General features: G+C 34.7%; 1 protein-coding gene across 1 annotated transcript in view; it reads left to right on the forward strand.

Moving 5' to 3' along the window:
- The first annotated feature begins 960 nt into the window (after nucleotides 1-960).
- LOC128234056 (uncharacterized) overlaps nucleotides 961-20,196 on the forward strand; it is a 69,417-nt gene continuing 50,181 nt past the window's right edge. The window contains exons 1-3 of the mRNA XM_052948019.1: nucleotides 961-1,004; nucleotides 1,784-1,878; nucleotides 14,167-14,236. Of these exons, the coding sequence (XP_052803979.1) occupies nucleotides 14,167-14,236 (70 nt within the window). The 5' untranslated portion in view covers nucleotides 961-1,004; nucleotides 1,784-1,878. The remainder of the gene's footprint in view (nucleotides 1,005-1,783; nucleotides 1,879-14,166; nucleotides 14,237-20,196) is intronic.

Raw genomic sequence — 20,196 nt, forward strand, 5'->3', positions numbered from 1 at the left:
GATATTTGCATAACTAGCGTCTTTGAAGACCACAATTTTCATTACTGTTAGTAGCGCGATTGAAAATTAATTACAGTACGGATTTAACAGAAAAAGATTTTTTTGTTTAGGAACAAACTATTACTTTATCATGCTGTAGTTTTATTTCTACTTACAAATTTGCTGTATAAAATCTGGGAGTAGGATTGTTATAAGTCCCAGTTAAAATAATAAAATTATGTTCTTTTCCTTAATTTATATCCTTCAATATCATTTTACAGTGGTATGTCAACTACGAAACCGTGCGCGTATTGACTGGAAGTTCAGCCGGGTGAAATAGTTGATATTATCATTGTCTACAGTACAGTTCTCTAATCCATCTGACGTTTTTTCAAAGTCAACTTGCAGTTCAGTCATGATTGTTATGTTTTGTTGGTTTATGTATGTGTGTCGGAAAATAGCTAATGTTCCTTGTTATCATTTACCCGTCTTTAATAAGCATAAAGAGCATTGAATAGCAAAATTCGTTATGTACAAAGGATTGGTGATTGTGGCAGCACATTATTTTTAAAGATCGCTTATACTGGATATATAATTTAATACTGCTTTAAATGTCGAAATCTTAGAAACTGTACAAGCTAGGCTGTACTGTACTATACAGTATGCTCATTTTATTTGTGTGATAAGAACGAAATGGCCGTTGATGGATGCATACTTTATATTGCGGTAAATGGCAGCCTTAATTATTTTCTGAGATGCATCATTATAGAACTTTATGGTTGCACACATCTATGTATAAGCTTAAAATCGATATGGATGCAACGATAATATATGGTTGCAGTAAAGAATTAAGGGCGCTCTGTACATACTGTACATTTTGCACTTTTGGACCCTATCGTACACCGTAGATAACTGAAACAGATCAAACCGAATCTAAGTAGATTTGCCGTGCTACTTATATTAAACATATATAAATACTACGTTGGCAAGCATATTATGTGTTAGGAATATATACTGCCTAACAGGTTAGTTGATAAACGCGTATTTTAAACAGTATTAGGTATAATATTGTTATTATTTAGGAAAATTCATATGAGGCCGAAGCGGAGGTATTTCAAAGTATTGTGAATATTATGGCTACTTGCTAATTTGACGTTAAAGGGGGCGTAACTTAGGGGATTAACCTTTTGACTTGCGCCCTCCCACAGAAGCGACCTTTATATGTTGGAAAATATGTCAGAAAATACCGCTGCGAACTAGTGTTGTAATTTATGTATATTATACGTGAAATAAATTTTCTTATGTGTTGTATCTTTTTGCTGGGGTGTATTCCACAAAGGAAGTTTATATCAATTTCTAGTCTGAAATGGTGCATTTGGGCGTGGTTATTACTTTTTGCTCCTAAATTGAAATAAATAGAGAACTTGGGCGATTTAAGTGGGGCACTTCTCTCCCCCCCCCCCTCACTCCTGGATCTGCCAGTGAATATGATATGAGCCGCGTCGCGCGATTTTGGGCCTTCGGACATATTTTTGCTATTACAATGTATTAAGGTATTTTAATGAAATGATATTTCAGGAAGATATTCTGAAAATGTCATAATGATACCACTTAAATTGCGTAAGATCCATGGTTGCTATGGAAACATGAGTAAACCAATGGTCATAAACTGTCGAGAAAATGACACACCAATGACAAACCTTAAAAAGAAAGAAGTTACGAAGAAATTGACTAACATAGAAAAATCATTATTTTTGGCATTTTTTATTAATGATTATTTCATTTGTAATATTTATGTCCGAAGGCCCAAAATCGCGCGATGCGGCTCATATACTGTCACAGGGTGAGAAGAATGTGCAGCCAGACCGAGGCTGGAATCCAGGATCACTAGATGACAAGGCAAGTGCTTGATTGACTGAGCTACCTACAGATTTAAATAAGGTTTAAATACGGTATGGCAAACCTCCTTTAGGACTAAGAAGAACCCCATTTTAATCACTCTTCAGTAGGTGGCATGGAGTGTTACATTCTTGGTCACTATTAAAAAAAAACGTTATTGCATATATATATATCATGTTTTATATTTAATTAAATAATTAAAATTTACTGGCATTTCAATCAAATCTTTTTATACCAACAAAATTGACTTATTGTTGTCAAAAAACCTCCTCTGCGAAAAGAAATGTCTACATGTATGTATGTGTAACAGTTATGATAAGTTATTTATTTTCAACTACAGTCGAACCTCGCTATGTCGACGTCGGATAAGTCAACTTTCGGGTTATGTCGACTTTTTTTTCCGGTCCCGAATTTATTCCTTCTTATTCTATATAAAATAAATATGTTTGTGTCGATTTTTTTATCTCGACTTTTTCGCCATGTCGACCTCGTTTTTCAGTCCCAGTGGTCAAATTTCACACATTTCCTATGTTCTTTATGTCGAACTGTAGATTGAGACGTAGGTGTGAAAATATTTATGACAGTTTGCGACATGACGCAAAATACCGTGCATGTCAATATAACAAACTGTCATAATTTGGGGATACAAAAATGTAATTGGTAAGTGTAAATAATTAAAGTTGTTTGTTTATGTATTTAATTAAAGAGACATTTATTGCTCAAGCTCTTTGGTATTGTATAAAACATGAACATTTTATTGATTAGATATCAGTGGCGGATCCGTGGTCTTGAGGTAACACACTTGAATAATAATCCAGGGGTCGCAGGCTCGATCCCACGTCGCATCACTAAAAAACAAACTAATCGTCTTCCGGGAGGGACGTTAAATGGGGGTCCTGTGTGACAGTATACACTGGCGCACGTTAATGAACCAGGGTAGTTCTAACCAGGGTTACATTCTGTCTGTGCACTATGCTCCAAAAACCTAAAATCACTAACAATCTTAACGGAGCACACGCCTAATGGGCAAGGCCCGAGTGCGAGTATAAATAAGCTTACACACCCAAGATTCAGAGAAGGACCCGGTATAAAATCTTACAATGTACAAATGTATGCAATTGTGGTTTTATATGTGTTTTGAGTGATCCATAAACGCAAAAGAAATAAATTTGACACAAATAATTCTTCTTTTGTTTATTTTTTCAATAATAAGTTTGCTGTTTTCACGATGAAAATATTTAACAAGACCGTTCAATTGTGGATGTAAACATCAGACAACCCAACGTGTTGGGATTGGTGATATTTTTTGTAATTCGGATGAGTCGACTTTTCGTTATCTCGACTTTTTCCACTAGGTCCCGAAAAAGTCAACATAACGAGGTTCGACTGTACACATGTATGTCTCGGGCCGTTGTATTATCCTCTAATCAATACTTACATTACTAAATATAGTAACACATTAGTGCAGGGTTTTCGCAATTATATGCTTGACTCAGCGATTATCAGTTTTGCGGCCGGGGCTAATCAATTATAATTTTTTTATAATCACCAAACTTGATTTTAAGACAAAAATTGAATTCACATGCTAGCATTCTACGTTCCGCAAAAAAGGGATTAAAAGTTGAAGGGATGGAAATGAGTGTAATATTTTTACCGTGAAGTATTGGAACATTTTTTTTTACCGTTTACTACTAAAAAGTAACCAATGGCAGTGATTTTCACTAATTATTTGACTTGCCAAAGCTGAAAATTAGTGGCAAAACTTTCACTATTTTGGAGTGTGTTTTTTTAACAGTTTTACACCATATTTGGCACTGTTTTAAACAAAGCAATTTAGTGGAAACCGCTTGCATTATGTTCCATTTTTTTGTTACTTCCAACTCAATGGTCTGAAAAATCACAAAACATAAAAATAATTGGTATATATTTGACCAACAAAGATATAACACTTTTCTTTTCTCAACTGGATACATTTTAAGGGGTTGACTGTTACAGGTCTTGGTCCTCAAGTTTGCATCCATTTTCTGATGACTGTTTTGATAAGCTTCTTGCGATACAACCAGTGATTTTTGGAAAAAGGAAGTATTATTACACTAAAACTGCGATCGCTTGCGGACGCTGGGGTCCGAGCTGAAACCTCGAGTGAACCGATGTTTCGATCAACCCAAGTTTCAATTTTCCAGTCTGTTATGAAATATCTTTCAGTGTACGAAGTCATCAAATCGACTGTTTACTATAACACCGATTATGTGTTGTGTTGTGGAAAGCGTTCATATGTTTGAAGGCTGTAACAAATAATATGTATACTAAATATATAAGACAAAACAATTATAATAAATAGTTATACATGTTTATTTTTACAAAAGCACATTTTCTAAACAAGCAACATTTTTGACAGTACATATTATGGCATTAGTCAGATTTTGCAAAATCAAGGATTGATGATTGGCGCATCTTGCCTGTCTCGCGAAACTGTTCAAACTCATAATTATCTTCTTAAATGCCCTTATCAACTATTAGTGGTAAACGGTTTTTCACACCTCATCCCATTTTTTACAACTTGCAAAAATGTTTACACCTTGCAATTGTGTTTATTTTGGATCATGCGTATGGGAAAAAGTGTTCTTGCATATCGGACGTGTGTTTCCGGTCATGTGACTAGTGCTGGAAAAACCTGTCTTACACCCCCCATGTAAGATGAGTCACGTGCAACAATGCGTCACTATTTTATTTATTGTATGGTTTATGAAAAGTATATTATGCAGTTTCAATAAAGCACAAGAAGATTTATAAGTTTGCAAAACTTCAATTAAAATTTAAAATAAACAATCTTAAAAACGTGATTTTTAAAGGAACTATTTCACGTCAAGTGATTTAAAATTACTGCGCTGTATGACATCACTGATAAACAATGTCGCACACACTTTTTGGTGAAATGTACAAAAGTATGTTTTCTAGTCAATTTTTCCACATATTGATAATTGTAGATATGCAAGAAAAAATATCTATCATGTTTTTCCGGTCCGGATTGAATTCCAACCCTTGGGCACGCTGTGTGGCCGGTAACTCAGCATGCCTCGTTACCGGCTTACGCGCGTGCCCTAAGGTCGGATTTTTCTATCCATACCTGAAACACATGATAGATACTTATATGAAGTTATGACCTTGAGGGAGCCATAAGGTTTTTGTGCAAGATTTGTGTATTTGGGACCGGCTATTGTGCTTGCCTCCTCGACTTATTTCGGTTTAAATGCAGCGTCAGTATATTTTTTATGAAAATAGAAGGAAAAATGTTTGGGACCAAGCTCCGACCTCGAGCAACCGCCGGTTCTCGAACGACCGCCTGTTTTACTGTGGATTATCATTACATTTTTAAAAATTAGGGTCATGCATGCTTCCTTTTTTATTTTTTCAGATCTCTCATTTTTTCATCAGGGTTGTAGAGAAGAATAAAAATATGAGATTCAATTGACAATTAAAGTCATATAAAAAAATTAAAGAAACACATAATTTACTCATGATGGACATGTTGATGAGCAACCCAATGTTCTCAATGCATGCAAGTTTTCTGGTGATCTGTTAAGAAATAAAACATATTACCACATTGTATCTTTATTTTTTATAGGGTTATAGTATAACCTTTTAAAACATATTTTCAAAGTCATCATTGTCAATTAAGAACTCATTCTAACAACTTCAAATTTCCCTTGCAGGTTTCACTTACCAGCTCATCATCATCTTCATCGTCGACGTCGCCATCGTCGTCATCATCATCATCATCATCATCATCATCATCATCATCATCATCATCATCATCATATTTATTAACAATTACAGAATTTATGCCAATACATCTTTTGATTGTTAAATTAATAAAGATGTCTGATTTTATTATCAAAGGTTTTTTATATATAAATTTTCTAGTCTATGAGATCTAAAGTTTAATGAGGAAGTAGTTACAAGCCATGAAATGGCATATGAATTATAATGATGTTCTGCTTATTATTGAGGTATAACATGTGGAAGGGGTCCCACTTGTATAAAAAAATGCCAATGTTATGAAATTCATATTTTGGGTAAATTAATTTTTATGATACCCGATCGAAATATTTAAATTTGAAAACCTGTATCATAAAAAAACACATTAAGTTTTATGGAATTTGCAAAATATAGGTGCATCCCTAAAGAAGGCCACAACAGATTGATCATTTGCTAGTCGGATTTGCGGAACCTCAAAATCGAGAAACGAAACAAAATAATTTTCGTGCCTGCAAATATTATTTGGCGCGCGGATTTTTTTGTTTACTTCTGAATTTACCCTATGGATTTTCTGGATTTCTTTGACCTAAAATTAAAACCTGCAAGGTCAACTTTTTATGCCCCCCTTCGAAGAAGAGGGGTATATTGCTTTGCACAGGCATGTCGGTATGTTGGTCGGTCGGTCGGTCGGTCGGTCCGTCGGTAGACCAAAGCTTATCCGAGTGATAACTCAACAATTCCTGGACGTATGGTCATCAAACTTAATATGAAGGTTGGGCCTGACCAGTAGATGACCCCTATTGATTTTAGGGCTCATCGGGTCAAAGGTCAAGGTCACAGTGACCTTTAATGGTAAAATAATTTTAAAGCTTGTCCAAGTGATAACTCAACAATGCCTAGACCTATGGTCATCAAACTTGATATGGAAGTTGGGCCTGACCATTAGATGACCCCTATTGTTTTTGGGGGTCATTGGGCCAAAGGTCAAGGTCAGAGTGACCTTGAATGGTAAAAGGATGTCCGAGTGATAACTTGACAATGCCTGCACCCTTGGCCCTCATTCTTGACTTGGAGGTTGGGCCTGACCAGTAGCTGACCCCTATTGTTTTTGGGGCTCATCGGGTCAAAGATCAAGGTCATAGTGACATTGAATGGTTAGAGGTTGTCCGAGTGATAACTCAACAATGCCTGCACCCATGGCCCTCATAATTGACTTGGAGGTTGGGCCTGACCAGTAGATGAACCCTATTGTTTTTGGGGGTCATCGGACCAAAGGTCAAGGTCACAGTGTCCTTGAATGGTAAAAGGTTGTCCATGTGATAACTCGACAATGCCTACACCCATGGCCCTCAAACTTGACTTGGAGGTTGGGCCTGACCAGTAGATGACCCCTATTGTTTTTGGGGGTCATCGGGCCAAAGGTCAAGGTCACAGTGACCTTAAATGGTAAAAGGTTGTCCATGTGATAACTCGACAATGCCTACACCCATGGCCCTCAAACTTGACTTGGAGGTTGGGCCTGACCAGTAGATGACCCCTATTGTTTTTGGGGGTCATCGGGCCAAAGGTCAAAATCACAGTGATCTTAAATGGTAAAAGGTTGTTCGTGTCATTTCTCGACAATGCCTGCACCTATGGCCCTCAAACTTGACTTGGAGGTTGGGCTTGACCAGTAGATGATCCCTATTGTTTTTGGGGGTCATCGGGCCAAAGGTCAAGGTCACAGTGACCTTGAATGGTAAAAGGTTGTCTGAGTGATAACTCGACAATGCCTGCACCCACGGCCATCAAACTTGAATTGGAGGTTGGGCCTGACCAGTACATGGCCCCTTTTGATTTTAGGGGTCATTGGGCCAAAGGTCAAGGTACCAGTGACTTTGAATGATAACTCAACAATGCCTGCGCCCATGGCCCTCAAACTTGACTTGAAGGTTGGGCCTGACCAGTAGATGACCCCTATTGATTTAAGGGGTCAGAGGTCAAGGTCACAGTGACCTATAAAGCAAACTCGACAATTCCTGGACCTATGGTCATCAAACTTGACATGAAGGTTGGGCCTGACCAGTAGATGACCCCTCTTGACTTTGGGGGTCATCAGGCCAAGGTCAAGGTCACAGTAACCTTTAACGCAAAAAAGTTAACAAATCTTCTCCCAGTGATATCTCAACAATGCCTGAATCTATGATCATCAAACTTGACATGTAAGTTGGGCCTGACCAGGAGATGACCCTTATTGATTTTAGGAGTCATTGGGTCAAAGGTCAGTTTCACAGTGACCTTGAATGCGAAAATGTTTCAAGTGATAATTGGACAATGCCTGGCCCTCAAACTTGACTTGGAGTTGTGTCTGACCTGTAGATGACCCCTTTTAATTTAAGGGGTCATTGGATCAAAGGTCAAGGTTACAGTGACCTTGAACCAAAAATGCTTGTCTGTGTGATAACTTGTCAATGCCTGCACCCATGGCCCTCAAACTTAACATTTAGATTTTTGGTGACCAGCTGATGACTACTGTGGATTTTGAGGTCAAAGGTCATGGTCATAACACACTCTATCCTCAAACTTTGAATGGTCATAATCTATAAACTGCCTCAATGGCATACAATGTTAGCGACAAATCAGCTGTCATTTCGGTCCATGCATATTTCATTCAATTGTCCATATAATCCTGACAATATGGCGCTCAGGGGGGGCATAATGTTTGACAAACATCTCTTGTTTATTAAGGTATATTTCCATGCTACACAATGTTCGCGATCCAAGCATATACGAAGATGTTTCGTTCATTGGATGATAATTGCAATTGCCGAAGGGCCATTCATGTAAGGAATGGAAGTTGAGGTATAAATGTTGCAGTTTAAAAATGTCATAAAATCTGGAAAGGCCTAAATAGGGGTGGTACAAAAACCCGTTATCGATATTGGGAAAAGCTGGTATCATAGTTTATGACACCGGCTCATATTGATACCAGCTTTTTCTGCCTGGTTGCAGGTACCGTGTGAAATAATATTCTCTTAAGAAATCCTGGTATCAACAGGCCTAGTAACAATGTCCACAATAATCTACTATGACTTTGAAAAAAAAGAAAAATACTTCACTTTGAATATGTTTAAAAGACAGAATTATAAGTGAATTTGATTGAACGAATAATCAAATAATTGACATTTATTTATAGGTTGACAGCCCTCTTAAAATCACACACTTTTAACAATCTTTAAATCTTGAGTAAAGTAAATTTTGGTTAAATGATCATAATCTTTTGTTTATTTAATGTGATATTTGTGGAATAGATTCAATGAAAAGAAATAATTCATTTTAGCTACACTCATTGATTCAATTATATAATAAAATGAAATAGAGTTGTGATCTTTTAAAAGCGCCGAATAATTAATGTAATAAAAACTTGCAGAATTTGGGCCAGAGTTTTTTTATTTACCATTTTACGGGAGCGCCATACCTTAATATATATATTGCAAAACCCAAATAAGAAAAGATTTAAATTCTTAACTTTATTTTTATTTTTTCCGCCACTTGTTTCTTTGATCTACAATAGAAAATAACATTTAGTGTTATTAAACCTTATACTAATTTCACAACAATGACAAATTACGCAAACAATTTTCAGATGGCGGAAGATGTTGCTTATTTTAAAATCTCTGTCAAAAGCATAAAAAATAACCAAATAAAAGAGAGCGATTTTTAACATCAGCATTATTCTGAGTGGGGAGGCCCTTCACACATCTTAGAGGTTGTTGATGACCAAGAACTGGACAGGATCTACGCCGGGGGCGATCAGTTCCATACAAACTTGACACACCCGTGTATGTACCTGTACAACTTGGGTAAATAATTATACTTGTACAACTGGTTAATGGTCATTGTGAGATATTTGCTTAAGATGACAAATATTATTGACTGTATGACTGCCGATCGTAGATATCAAGACTATTGTATTTGTGTTGTTTAACGGTTTTTATTTCTTGTTAGCGAATTTTTGTAAGAAGGGTTAAAAAATGTGCCGAAATATTGTGTTAAATACAAAATTTGTATTTACAGACAGAGATTGTCAGTATTAACAATGAAATCCATATCAGTGATATTAAGTTCAATATTAAGCATCGTGAATGCTTAACTCCTTTTTTATCTTCATAGTTTACTATTATTATTATTTCTCAATTTCTCAATTCAATGATAAAAACATGATGGAAACAATTTCTTTATAAATGGACAACTGATAACCTTTTAAAATATAATAGATAGTTAAATACCATTGAAAAGATACAATCTTATTAATTAAAAGAATCCTTAACTTTGATACCAACTTTAAAAGATAGAACTGATGCTGTCTAAAATATTTTTTGTTTTATACAACAAATAAATGGTTCAGATTTATAACTCAGATTTGTTTTTATTTTACATTTAAACAGAGACCCTTCGCACTTTAAACAGGCTTGGGACTGTCTCGTATAAAGTGATTGTATAAATAGCATTTATTGCTTGCACTGAATTAAAACTTCCCACAAGACATCTACATAAATTTGCCCCTACTCACAGTGACACCTGATCGAGTGCAATAAACTGGAGATGCACAGCAGGGAATTAGGCCAGCATTTTTAAATGAATTGATTAACAAACCTGCCGACTGGAATTTTCCAAAAGGAGAAAAAAAATCAAATGCCATTACCGAAGTTACTTTTTTTATTTTTTTCCACCGAATCTGATAAATTGTTGTGTCCAATAAAAAATTCTCTGGTAAAGAGTCAATAACGGCTTTGGTATTCCTTACGACTCGGTAAACATTTCTAAAGCACCGGGCCAAATAACCTGTCAACGTCATATTGGACTATCTCATGTATGAAAGGGGTGTATTTTTGTGGTCATTTGAAAAATGATAGTCAAATGAGTTTTAGCCATGGTTAAAAAAAAATCATTTATTATTTTTCTATAATTTTATATCCAGAAAGTTCCCATTATTGGTATTTGTTGAATTGGTGTAAAATGCTTTGCATCCCCACATATTTTTGTATTACCCCATTTCCCACGGTCATTGTTACAAAGATGGTAATCGCCGATTTTGCCCAGCTTATATTCTTGATTGTGTGAACTGACATCCACTTACAGTATTTTAATAGAATAACAATTTCGTGTTACTTGAAATCAGAGTAACAAAATTAATAAGATGCGTCTTTGCGTGAATATGCAATCAAAATCATAGAAAACGCAATTGCTGGAAACTGATTTCATCTATTATTCAGCAAACTTGTTTCGGTCAATTTATTTAACTCTGTTAAAAATAAATCATGGTTTCCGAAATTGGTCGATCATTTTCCGGGAGCAAACCGGATAATCGAATACCTCGGTTTGACTAAAGAGGCTTTCCAAAGATAATACGATGGTATACAATTATAGACAGATGCAAGCTTTCCCATGAATTTGTCAAGAAAAAGAGGTCGAAAAGGTATTACCGACTCAGTCAAACGTATCAACGTTCTGTATTATTTAAACCCACCATCATCGTCGGAGATAGATGGTGACATTATTGGATACATTACAGAATTTGTGCTGTCGTGCGATGTTAAAGGCATCATAGGGTCAATAAATGATCAATTTGTTTATCACTTCATGTCATATATAGTTGATCTAGTCATTGTTAGTTTAAAATATGTGTTAGTTTAATAAATGTGTTTATTTTGAAATTCTGTTTTATTTTGTAATGTGAACTATAAGCTATACAGTAGCTTAAAACACTCAGTTTCATTCATTTAGTTGTTACCAGTTATGTTTCCAATCACACTAATAAAAGACAATTGCTCAGTGTTGTTTATTACCAATTTACAAAATACCTACATTCTACTGTTAACCCTTTCGGTGCCATATATGCCACATTAAATTCCAGCTAGCGATGAAGTTTATTCAGGATCTCTCAGAATTTAACGCCTACCATTTTCCTTATATATTTAGATATTTTGTTCAAATTTGGAGAAATAAAAAACATAAACATATTTACAAAAACAACACTTTTATTTATTTCGTATTGCAAATACTGATTGGGTAAACTTTAATAATTATATAGCAAATTATTTTTTTCAAGAAAATACAAAAAATATGCAATTATATATATCTTTCAAAGAAAAAAAACGATAAGCTCATACATTTTACATTTGAATGATATCCATTTTTATTATATGCCTATCAAATTCCTTTTCCATATCCAACAGTGAAAATACAGCAAGCCGTATTGAAAAATCCGTATCATGATACTGTCGTTTCTGATTCTGTATCGTGCGAGTACCGTGTGTATAGTCTCGGAATTACTTTCACGTTGCTTAGAAGATAGCGTGACCAAAAAAACTGGTAAAACCTGTCAACTTTTAAATACATTAAATTATTTAACTTGACCCACGCTCCAGAAGCATTAACATATACACCAATCCATCTAGACAGCTACTTCACACATGTTACTATGCTTCAGTGAACTAGTTGTTTGCCATTTCAAACTTCATAAATTGTTGCATTATCCATGTTTATATATATTATCATAAATATGAGCAGCTCGCCAATACAAAGTAGAAGGCAAATTCGCGTCATCGATAGAAATAGCGATTGACTCACGAACTTCCCTCAATTCTGCATATTATGATTGTCAAAAAATCCCACGAATATTTACTTTGTTTAAAATGGCCGCGTTACGTCTGTACATATGTATGAAATGATGATTAGTGTTTACTCGTAAAATAAGTACTGCTTTTTGTTGTTCTGTTTTTTGTTTTATGACATTTAATAATTGTTTTCATATTAGCAATTTGTAAATTTTGCTAAAACATAAAATATTTTGTTCTTATTTTGCTCAATAAAGTGAATTCTGTAACTTCTGACTTCGTTTTGCTGTTGTAGCCTCCCTTGACTTCATTACACAAAACTATGTAACACATTCAAATTCATACGCACATTTGACAGATGGCGGTAAATTTAAATCGAATTGAAACCGAAAAATAAAAAGGAATAATTAATTAGGCAGGTATATAATAAATGTAATATTACGATAAAACGCTTTTCTGGTGACCTGAGCATCACTTCTCGTTCGGTGAATAAATATGTATGTGTTAATTTTACACACCAAACTCGATATCATAGTCAGGTCACCAGAAAAGCGTCCTATCATGATATCCCCTTTATAGTTTAAATATTCACATGATCATTTAAAAAATGTACAAACATTTATTCGCTACACAAAGTGTGGTTCATACTTTTTTCCAATCACACACTCTGACAGTATTTGTTTTTCTTTTTGACTAATATTTACAAATTATACACAATTCTAACTTTGATTTCTTGATGTTTTTTGTGTGAATGGTAATAGAGCTCAATTGGTATGGCATGAATGCAAGTAGGACTGTCAGTCAGGTTTATATTGAGCGCCTTGTACTGTCCATGAATATTGACTCAACCATGACCAATGCCTCTACCAGGAACACGCCCTCATTGCCTCAAAGGGACAGGAATTTTATGGTAAGCTGTTGAGGAATCTGAAATTTTAATTTGCAATATTATTTATAAATGTTCTGTGCAGTATATGTATTATGCATTACTCACTGATACAGTTTGATGATAACACAAGAATAAAATTGAAGTTACAGGAATACCAGTAGTTCTCATTTTTGAGCCAAACTTTATTTTTCTATTACAGAACATGCATAGCAAATTTCTTGAATTAAATAAACACTCTGTAGCAAAATACAAACAAACATGCATAAATCTTTAAAGGTATATTTTTGAAGGAAAAAATACTACAAAAAATACAACAAATTTGCTATTTAAGCAGCAAAACAACAAAGAAGTTAAAAATACACACCTGAATTTTCTACCTGGACAGCTGTAGCAGGTGCAGATGACTGATTGCAAACTGTCTTTTCACTGTAACTGACATCCGAATACCCGTCAGGCATGTCCGAATCAAATTCAAACTTTTTCGATCATCACTGTCACTGTCATTCACGATGAAATTCAGCACTTCTTGCCCTCTATATATACGTTACCTTTTAGCGGGAGCCATATTGAAACAAACACAATCGTCAAAAATTTAATCAACCTTTAAATGGCTGTAGAATTGTCATTAGTTCACGTATTTTTTAGGTGATAAAAAAATAAAAATAATGCTGTCTTTATACTATATCCACATTTAAATTGCTGTTGCAATGAAAGTTAATAGTGAAGCACTGGATCTTATTGCCATTTGTTTAATACTGAGACAGATTTTCATGTAATACATAATCACCAGCTTTTCATTTATACCTGAGAACCTTTTTTTGCAATTTAGAGGCATTTCTTTTCATAAGTGTATGACAAATTTGATAAAAAACATAAAAAAAATATTCATTTTTTTGCTTTTCGCTTTCGCTCACCTCTTATTTGCCTTAAATTAAAAAAGAGAGGTGACATGATATAATGTAGTATTTGGCATGAATATATGACTAGATTAGTTGTTCAAAGTCCAATTGAGTTCAGATGTTCATTTGTGTTTCTTTTCAGATGATGAAGGCAACAATCAAAGAGATACTATGCTACCTGCTGTTACCTTTAGTTGCAAACACAGTCTCAGGTTTGAGATCATGCTTTATTTATCAGCAGTATAATAAATTATTAAGAAGGAAAATTGGGAAGTTCTATAATTGTTTTATTTATATAAGGGGTCTAAGATACAAAATTAAATAGACTTTTAATATAACTTTAAAACAATTCATGATATTTTTTATAACAGGAAACAAATGTTTATTTGCACAGTTTGTATAAATTTTGGTTGTATTTTACAGAATTTTTGGTAATTTCAAAACAACTATGTCATCATATCTGGAGCACAACATCAACATTCACAATGTTGTTGTCAGGCCTATGATGATTGAAATGAATATGTTAAGATATGTTAAGATAACACAAGGGTTACATAAACTTCAAAAGCATCCTTATAAATCATTTGTTCTATTAATCAGATCTGGATATATATTGTATTTCACATTCTTGTAAAAAAATTCTCTAATGAGGTCCATTATTTGTGACGGAATTGTCATTTGAACTCATGTAACAAAAATCAGCCAAATAATCTCCTGTTTATCCTGCATTGCCGTTACATATAGTATCTTGCACCAGTTTAAAAGTATAAATAACAGACAAAAAATTGTGCTGTGAAGGCTGTTTCCTTTAGCCTACTGTAAATGACTGGGTATAAGACAATAGGGGGTATAAGACACAGGCAAAAAATCTGTGAAAAATTCGAGAAAAACACTTAATCTATGTTTTGGGTTATAGGACGCATAGAAAAAATGTCAAAATTGTCTGCCGTGGTCACCATGTATGTTGACAGTGATGATTTTCTTGTGAAAATGGCGATGGTTATTTTTAAAACCATACAATACTAAGGCCTAAAAAAAATTTGTTTGGTTAGGGTTACATCCTTTTCAAAAATAGGTAGGGTAGAGGCTTTTTATTTTTTTTTACTAATTTTTTTTTATTAGGCTTTATATAAGAATGTCATTTTCATCATTGGAGAATGGTGTTAAAGTTATCTTCTATATAAGCAATTAAGGTTTTAATTAAACTACATATTGAAAAGCAAAAAAAAAAAAGAAAAAAAAATAGAATTTTTTTTTTTTTAGTTTTTCATTATTTTTTTTTCAAACTGAGTATAAAAACGTTAGGGTCGGCGCCTATTCCGTAGGTAGCCCGAACCAAATGTATTTTTTTTTTAGGCCTAATACAAAGCAAAATATGTTTTATAACAAATTATTTAAAATTTGTAGCTGGATGGCACTGAAAAGTACCTTTTATGACAATTTGTAAGATTTCTTTCTGACAGTATATATGGTAAATGATAACCTTTCGAGAATGAAAAGTTTAGTTATGCAAAAGCCTTATATTTTACGGGTTTGTTCTCAAAATGTCAACACCTACAGAAAAGAATAAAGAACATGGCAAAGTGGGTGTAGTTGCCCTTTATTGACACTAGAATTGACAGTCTGCTGTTCAAGATATTCACTAAATAAAAATAAACAGGCGGCAAGAGCAGACAAGAACAGACAAATGTTTTCTAGCATCCGCCCAACCTCCAGTACTACAGTTCACATATGGTTTGTCCAACAAACTATAATAAAATAGAGTCTCTGCAAGCCCCTTTAGGGTCACACTGGATATCGGGTTGCTCTTCATCTTTTTCCTTTTCATGTCTCTGTAACTTCCAATTTTTCTGTCTGCTAGCGGTCTCGTCTATTGTGAGCAAAATGTTTGTCACATACAAAGTGCATTGCACAGCACCTGAAATCATATAATATTGCCATTTAAATTATTTAAGAAAAATAACATGAAATAGATTTAATACGTTTGATAAAATCCCCCCTTGAGTCTCAATTTGAGAGTCACGTGTGATCTGTTACTATCTGAAAGATCAATTTTGTAATACATCATGTGGCAACAGTAAGCCAAAATTATATCGCTTGACTTTGTCAAGATTTAAAAAAAACAAGCCACATGTTTTGGAAATATCAAGACGATGTGACACATGCAAGACTTGTGTCCCTTATGACCTCTCAGGTCAAGGTCACACAGTGTTTGTTTACTATGGAATGCTGCATATATATAAGGACATAAGAGTGTAGGTTGTCAAATATGGGTGGTTTTTGTTTAAAGTTCAGAGGCAATTTAAAATAACTTGCCATATGTATTTGACATGTAAAGGCAATGTTGCATTTACTCAATGTACCAAGGTAGTTTCTTATTCAGACAATTTACTACAAACACTTACCTGTGAACTTGTTATGACATCAAAGGACACAATTTATTGGATTGCAGTTTAGAAATACACATGTGCACCTGGAAACTGTCTTGTTAGTTTAAATAAACCAGATCAAAGAAAGTCAACCATCAAATGTTATAAAAACTGTTACTGTAATGACTTCAACCAAAATGTGATTGCCCACAAATTCCTTGAATATGACACGACGCTCACAGAAAAAGGATTTTGCCAGTATTCTCACACATCGACCCCTGTATTAGGTTGTTGTCTTGTATGGATCTTTCTGGTTTAACTAAGTTGGCATAAGGCAACAACAACACTGACATATAAGATCGACCGTGGTGTTTCAAAATGAATGTTCATCGTCTGTCGTCAGTATAAAATCCCCTCTTAATTTGTTAACATTCTATTGGTCACATTTTTCCCTCAATGGTCACGTAACTTGGGCAGGATGTTTGTCCCAGTAATTACTTGGACAAGTTTGAATATGGGTCTTCTGGGGTCAAAAACTAGGTCACAGAGCCCAAGTATGGAAAAACCCTGTTAATCTAGAGGTAACATTTTCAGCCTAAATATCCTGGAAATTTGTCAGAAAGGTTGTTTCGATGATTTTAAGCTCATGTTCGAATATGGGTCATCTATGGTCAAAAACTAGGTCACAGAGCCTGAATATGGAAAAACTTTGTTAACACTCTAGAGGTAACATTTTCAGCCCAAATATCCTGGAAAATTGTCAGGAAGGTTGTTGTATTGATTTTTTGCTCAAAGTTGAATATGGGTCATCTGGGGTCAAAAACTAGGTCACAGAGCAGGTTTTTTGGGGGGCAATATATGTAGCCTGTATTCGGTCATGTTCCCAATGGCAAAAAGTATCTTTTTTGTCCCCCAATAAAAATTCCCAATCTGGAGTTCTAAAACTTCAAAAGAAAATAAGAAAAAAAGAAGATGAAAATATAAACAAAACAGTTATTTCCCCTACATGCAAGCGTCTATTCACAGAAACATACAATGATGTAATATCCACGTCATGGTGAAAGTTGGATTTTCATTGGTTGAACTGTATTTTTATCCCCTCAGAGAGCAATTTGTAGCAAATGAAGGGCGTCTTTGGGCGCTTCGTTCTTCTTGTTCTTCTGTGTCCAATCCTAGATACATTCGCCCTAACAACACGAACAAGGCCCAAGAACATTGTTCTCGGGTCAAAATTCCACACTACCTACAAACCGGGTGGACCGAGAACTACACGATAACAAAATGGCAGAAAGTAAAGTTAAGAACGATGCGTGCATGATTTACAGCGAACAACTCTACTACCGGTTCCCGTTGTTAGGGCGTTTTGCGCGAGTTACACGTTCCGAATCAACTCGATTCCATCCTGGAAACAAGCGCCCAAAGACGCCCAAAGAGTTAAAAACATTGTGTTAAAAACATGTGTCATTGTCAACAAAAGGATTAATAATTTAAAGTTGACAGTAAATTATTCGGTGCATAAGGGTATTAAAATAACTAATAGACAATGCTGTTATTTGTCATGCCTCACCTACAAGTTTACATACATGACATTGACCTTCATTGCCAATATCGGAAAATGACAGAACTAAGAAGTGAAACTGAAAGTAGACAACTGGGTGAAATGACCAAGTATTTATTCATTATAATGATGGTGTATTTACTTTTTGATAAATGCCGAAGGAAACATGTTGATGAAATTTTACAAAATTCATTCATTTGTTTTTTTTATCAATTGCAAACAAGTCTGACTATTTGGAAATTGGAATAAATTAAAAATATTGATATATTCAGTCCATTCTCTCTATGAGTCTGAAAGTCATCATTTTTAATAGACAGCAGATTTTGTATCCAATTTAAGAGGAAGATAAGCCCATTGAATTGTCTCTGATTTTTTTAAGAACTTGTTAATCAAACCAAAGAGTTAAAACAAGGGATTAAACAATGTAAGGTGTTAATGGAGTCAGTGCATATTATGTTGAAAATACCAATGTTATTCATTATAGTATTATATGAATTATATCCTTTGTAATTATTTAAAGTGAATTTCCAAATTTTGCCGAAATTGCTGTCAAAATTCCTAATCTCACGGGTATAGGTCATATTCCCAAATTACCGAAAAAAAACCTGCAGAGCCTAAATATGGAAAACCTTTTTAACACTCAAAAAGGAAACATTTTCAGCCCAAATATCCTTGAAATTTGTCCGAAGGGTTGTTTCATGATTTCTAGCTCAAGTTTGAATATGGGTCATCTGCGGTCAAAAAATTGGTCACAGAGTCCAAATATGGAAAAACCTTGTGTACACTCTAGAGGCACATTTTCAGCCAAATATCCTGGAAATTTGGCAGAAATGTTTTTTCGTTGATATCTAGCTCAAATTTGAATATGGGTCATCTGGTTTGTGACAAATTATGAAACTCCAACTTAAATATTGTAGGAGATAGGGCTTCTAAAAACCGGCAATTTGCCGTTCTGGACTGATTTTGACCATGCCAGACCGATTTCAAATTCAAAAAATGTCGAAAAAATCGGTCCGAAATTTTCTCATTTTTAGCTCTACTGGCCAAAGGCCAGAAGAGCTTATGCGATGGTAATGTGTACGTAGTATGTGCACCGTGCGGTCGTGCGTTCGTGCGTCTGTAAACAATTGCTTGTGAACACGATACAGTCTTCAGTTTTGATTGTATCGCGATGAAACTTGTACAGTATCTAGATATTTATTAGAGCTCTGTTCCTTTCGAAAACCAGCCAGATCCGCCCATAAATGCCTAGATTATGGGCCATGAAAGTTTTAAAGAAATGCTTTCTATTTTTTTAGCCAGGTCTGCATGAGCAAATTCTATTTTTAGCCAAGTTAACATGTACATGTAAATTCAAGTCTAGAGTTAAGGGAGACAATTTGCAAGTCTAGGATTTTGAGAGACAATTTGCTTTTTGCTTCTGCAGTTGATTTTGTGAATTACTCTGCCTTGTTCTTGTTGAAAGCCCAAAGGCCATTTTTTTAGCTTTAAGTTCTGTAGTTTGCGCATTCAGCTTAACAAAATTGGTTGTGAATGTTTAAGTTATGCACCTGGTGTCATTACTGGCCACACCCAGGGTTCACAGGTTTGGTAAACATAAATCTGGAAAGGTTTGAAAATCTTTTTGTGTGTTCGTGCATCCATCTCAGCACAGTTGATTGTGAATGTTTGTTCAAATTGATCAATGTTGTCCTATGATGCCCTTGACTTTGACCTTTTGACCAACTTTTTTAACTTTTAAAACTACAGAAATTTTTACTATGAGTACAGTTTTGAAAGCAATTTTTTTTTGTCAGATGACTTTTACTTGGCACATATTAAAATAGTTCATGCAACTAATCTGCTTACAATACTTTCTGGGCTCAGATGTTGAACGTGCTACGTTTTCAGGTAACCCAAACACAAAACATAAAGTATATGTCTGTTGCCTTTTACCCATACATACATGCTGTAGATTGATATGACCACAAAAGCCATGCCAGTACAGCATAGGCCCTTTTGGGCCTCTTGTTATAATTCATGGGAATAAATTGGGTACTGAGTGAGGCTTGTATTAAAGTAGATGAATTTTAGCCTAAAAAAGTTGAATGTCCAACCTGCATAATGACTGTGGGGGAACGGACACTGGATACAGCTCAAAAAGTGATAAATCGATAAGCGTTTGATTTTGACACATGGTAAGTTTTATATCATTTTTTTTTTTGATGGTGATATATTTATCAAAATCGAAGAGTTTCGAATAGCT

The sequence above is a fragment of the Mya arenaria genome, chromosome 5, assembly GCF_026914265.1.
Source record: "Mya arenaria isolate MELC-2E11 chromosome 5, ASM2691426v1".
In the NCBI taxonomy this organism is placed as follows: Eukaryota; Metazoa; Mollusca; class Bivalvia; order Myida; family Myidae; genus Mya; species Mya arenaria.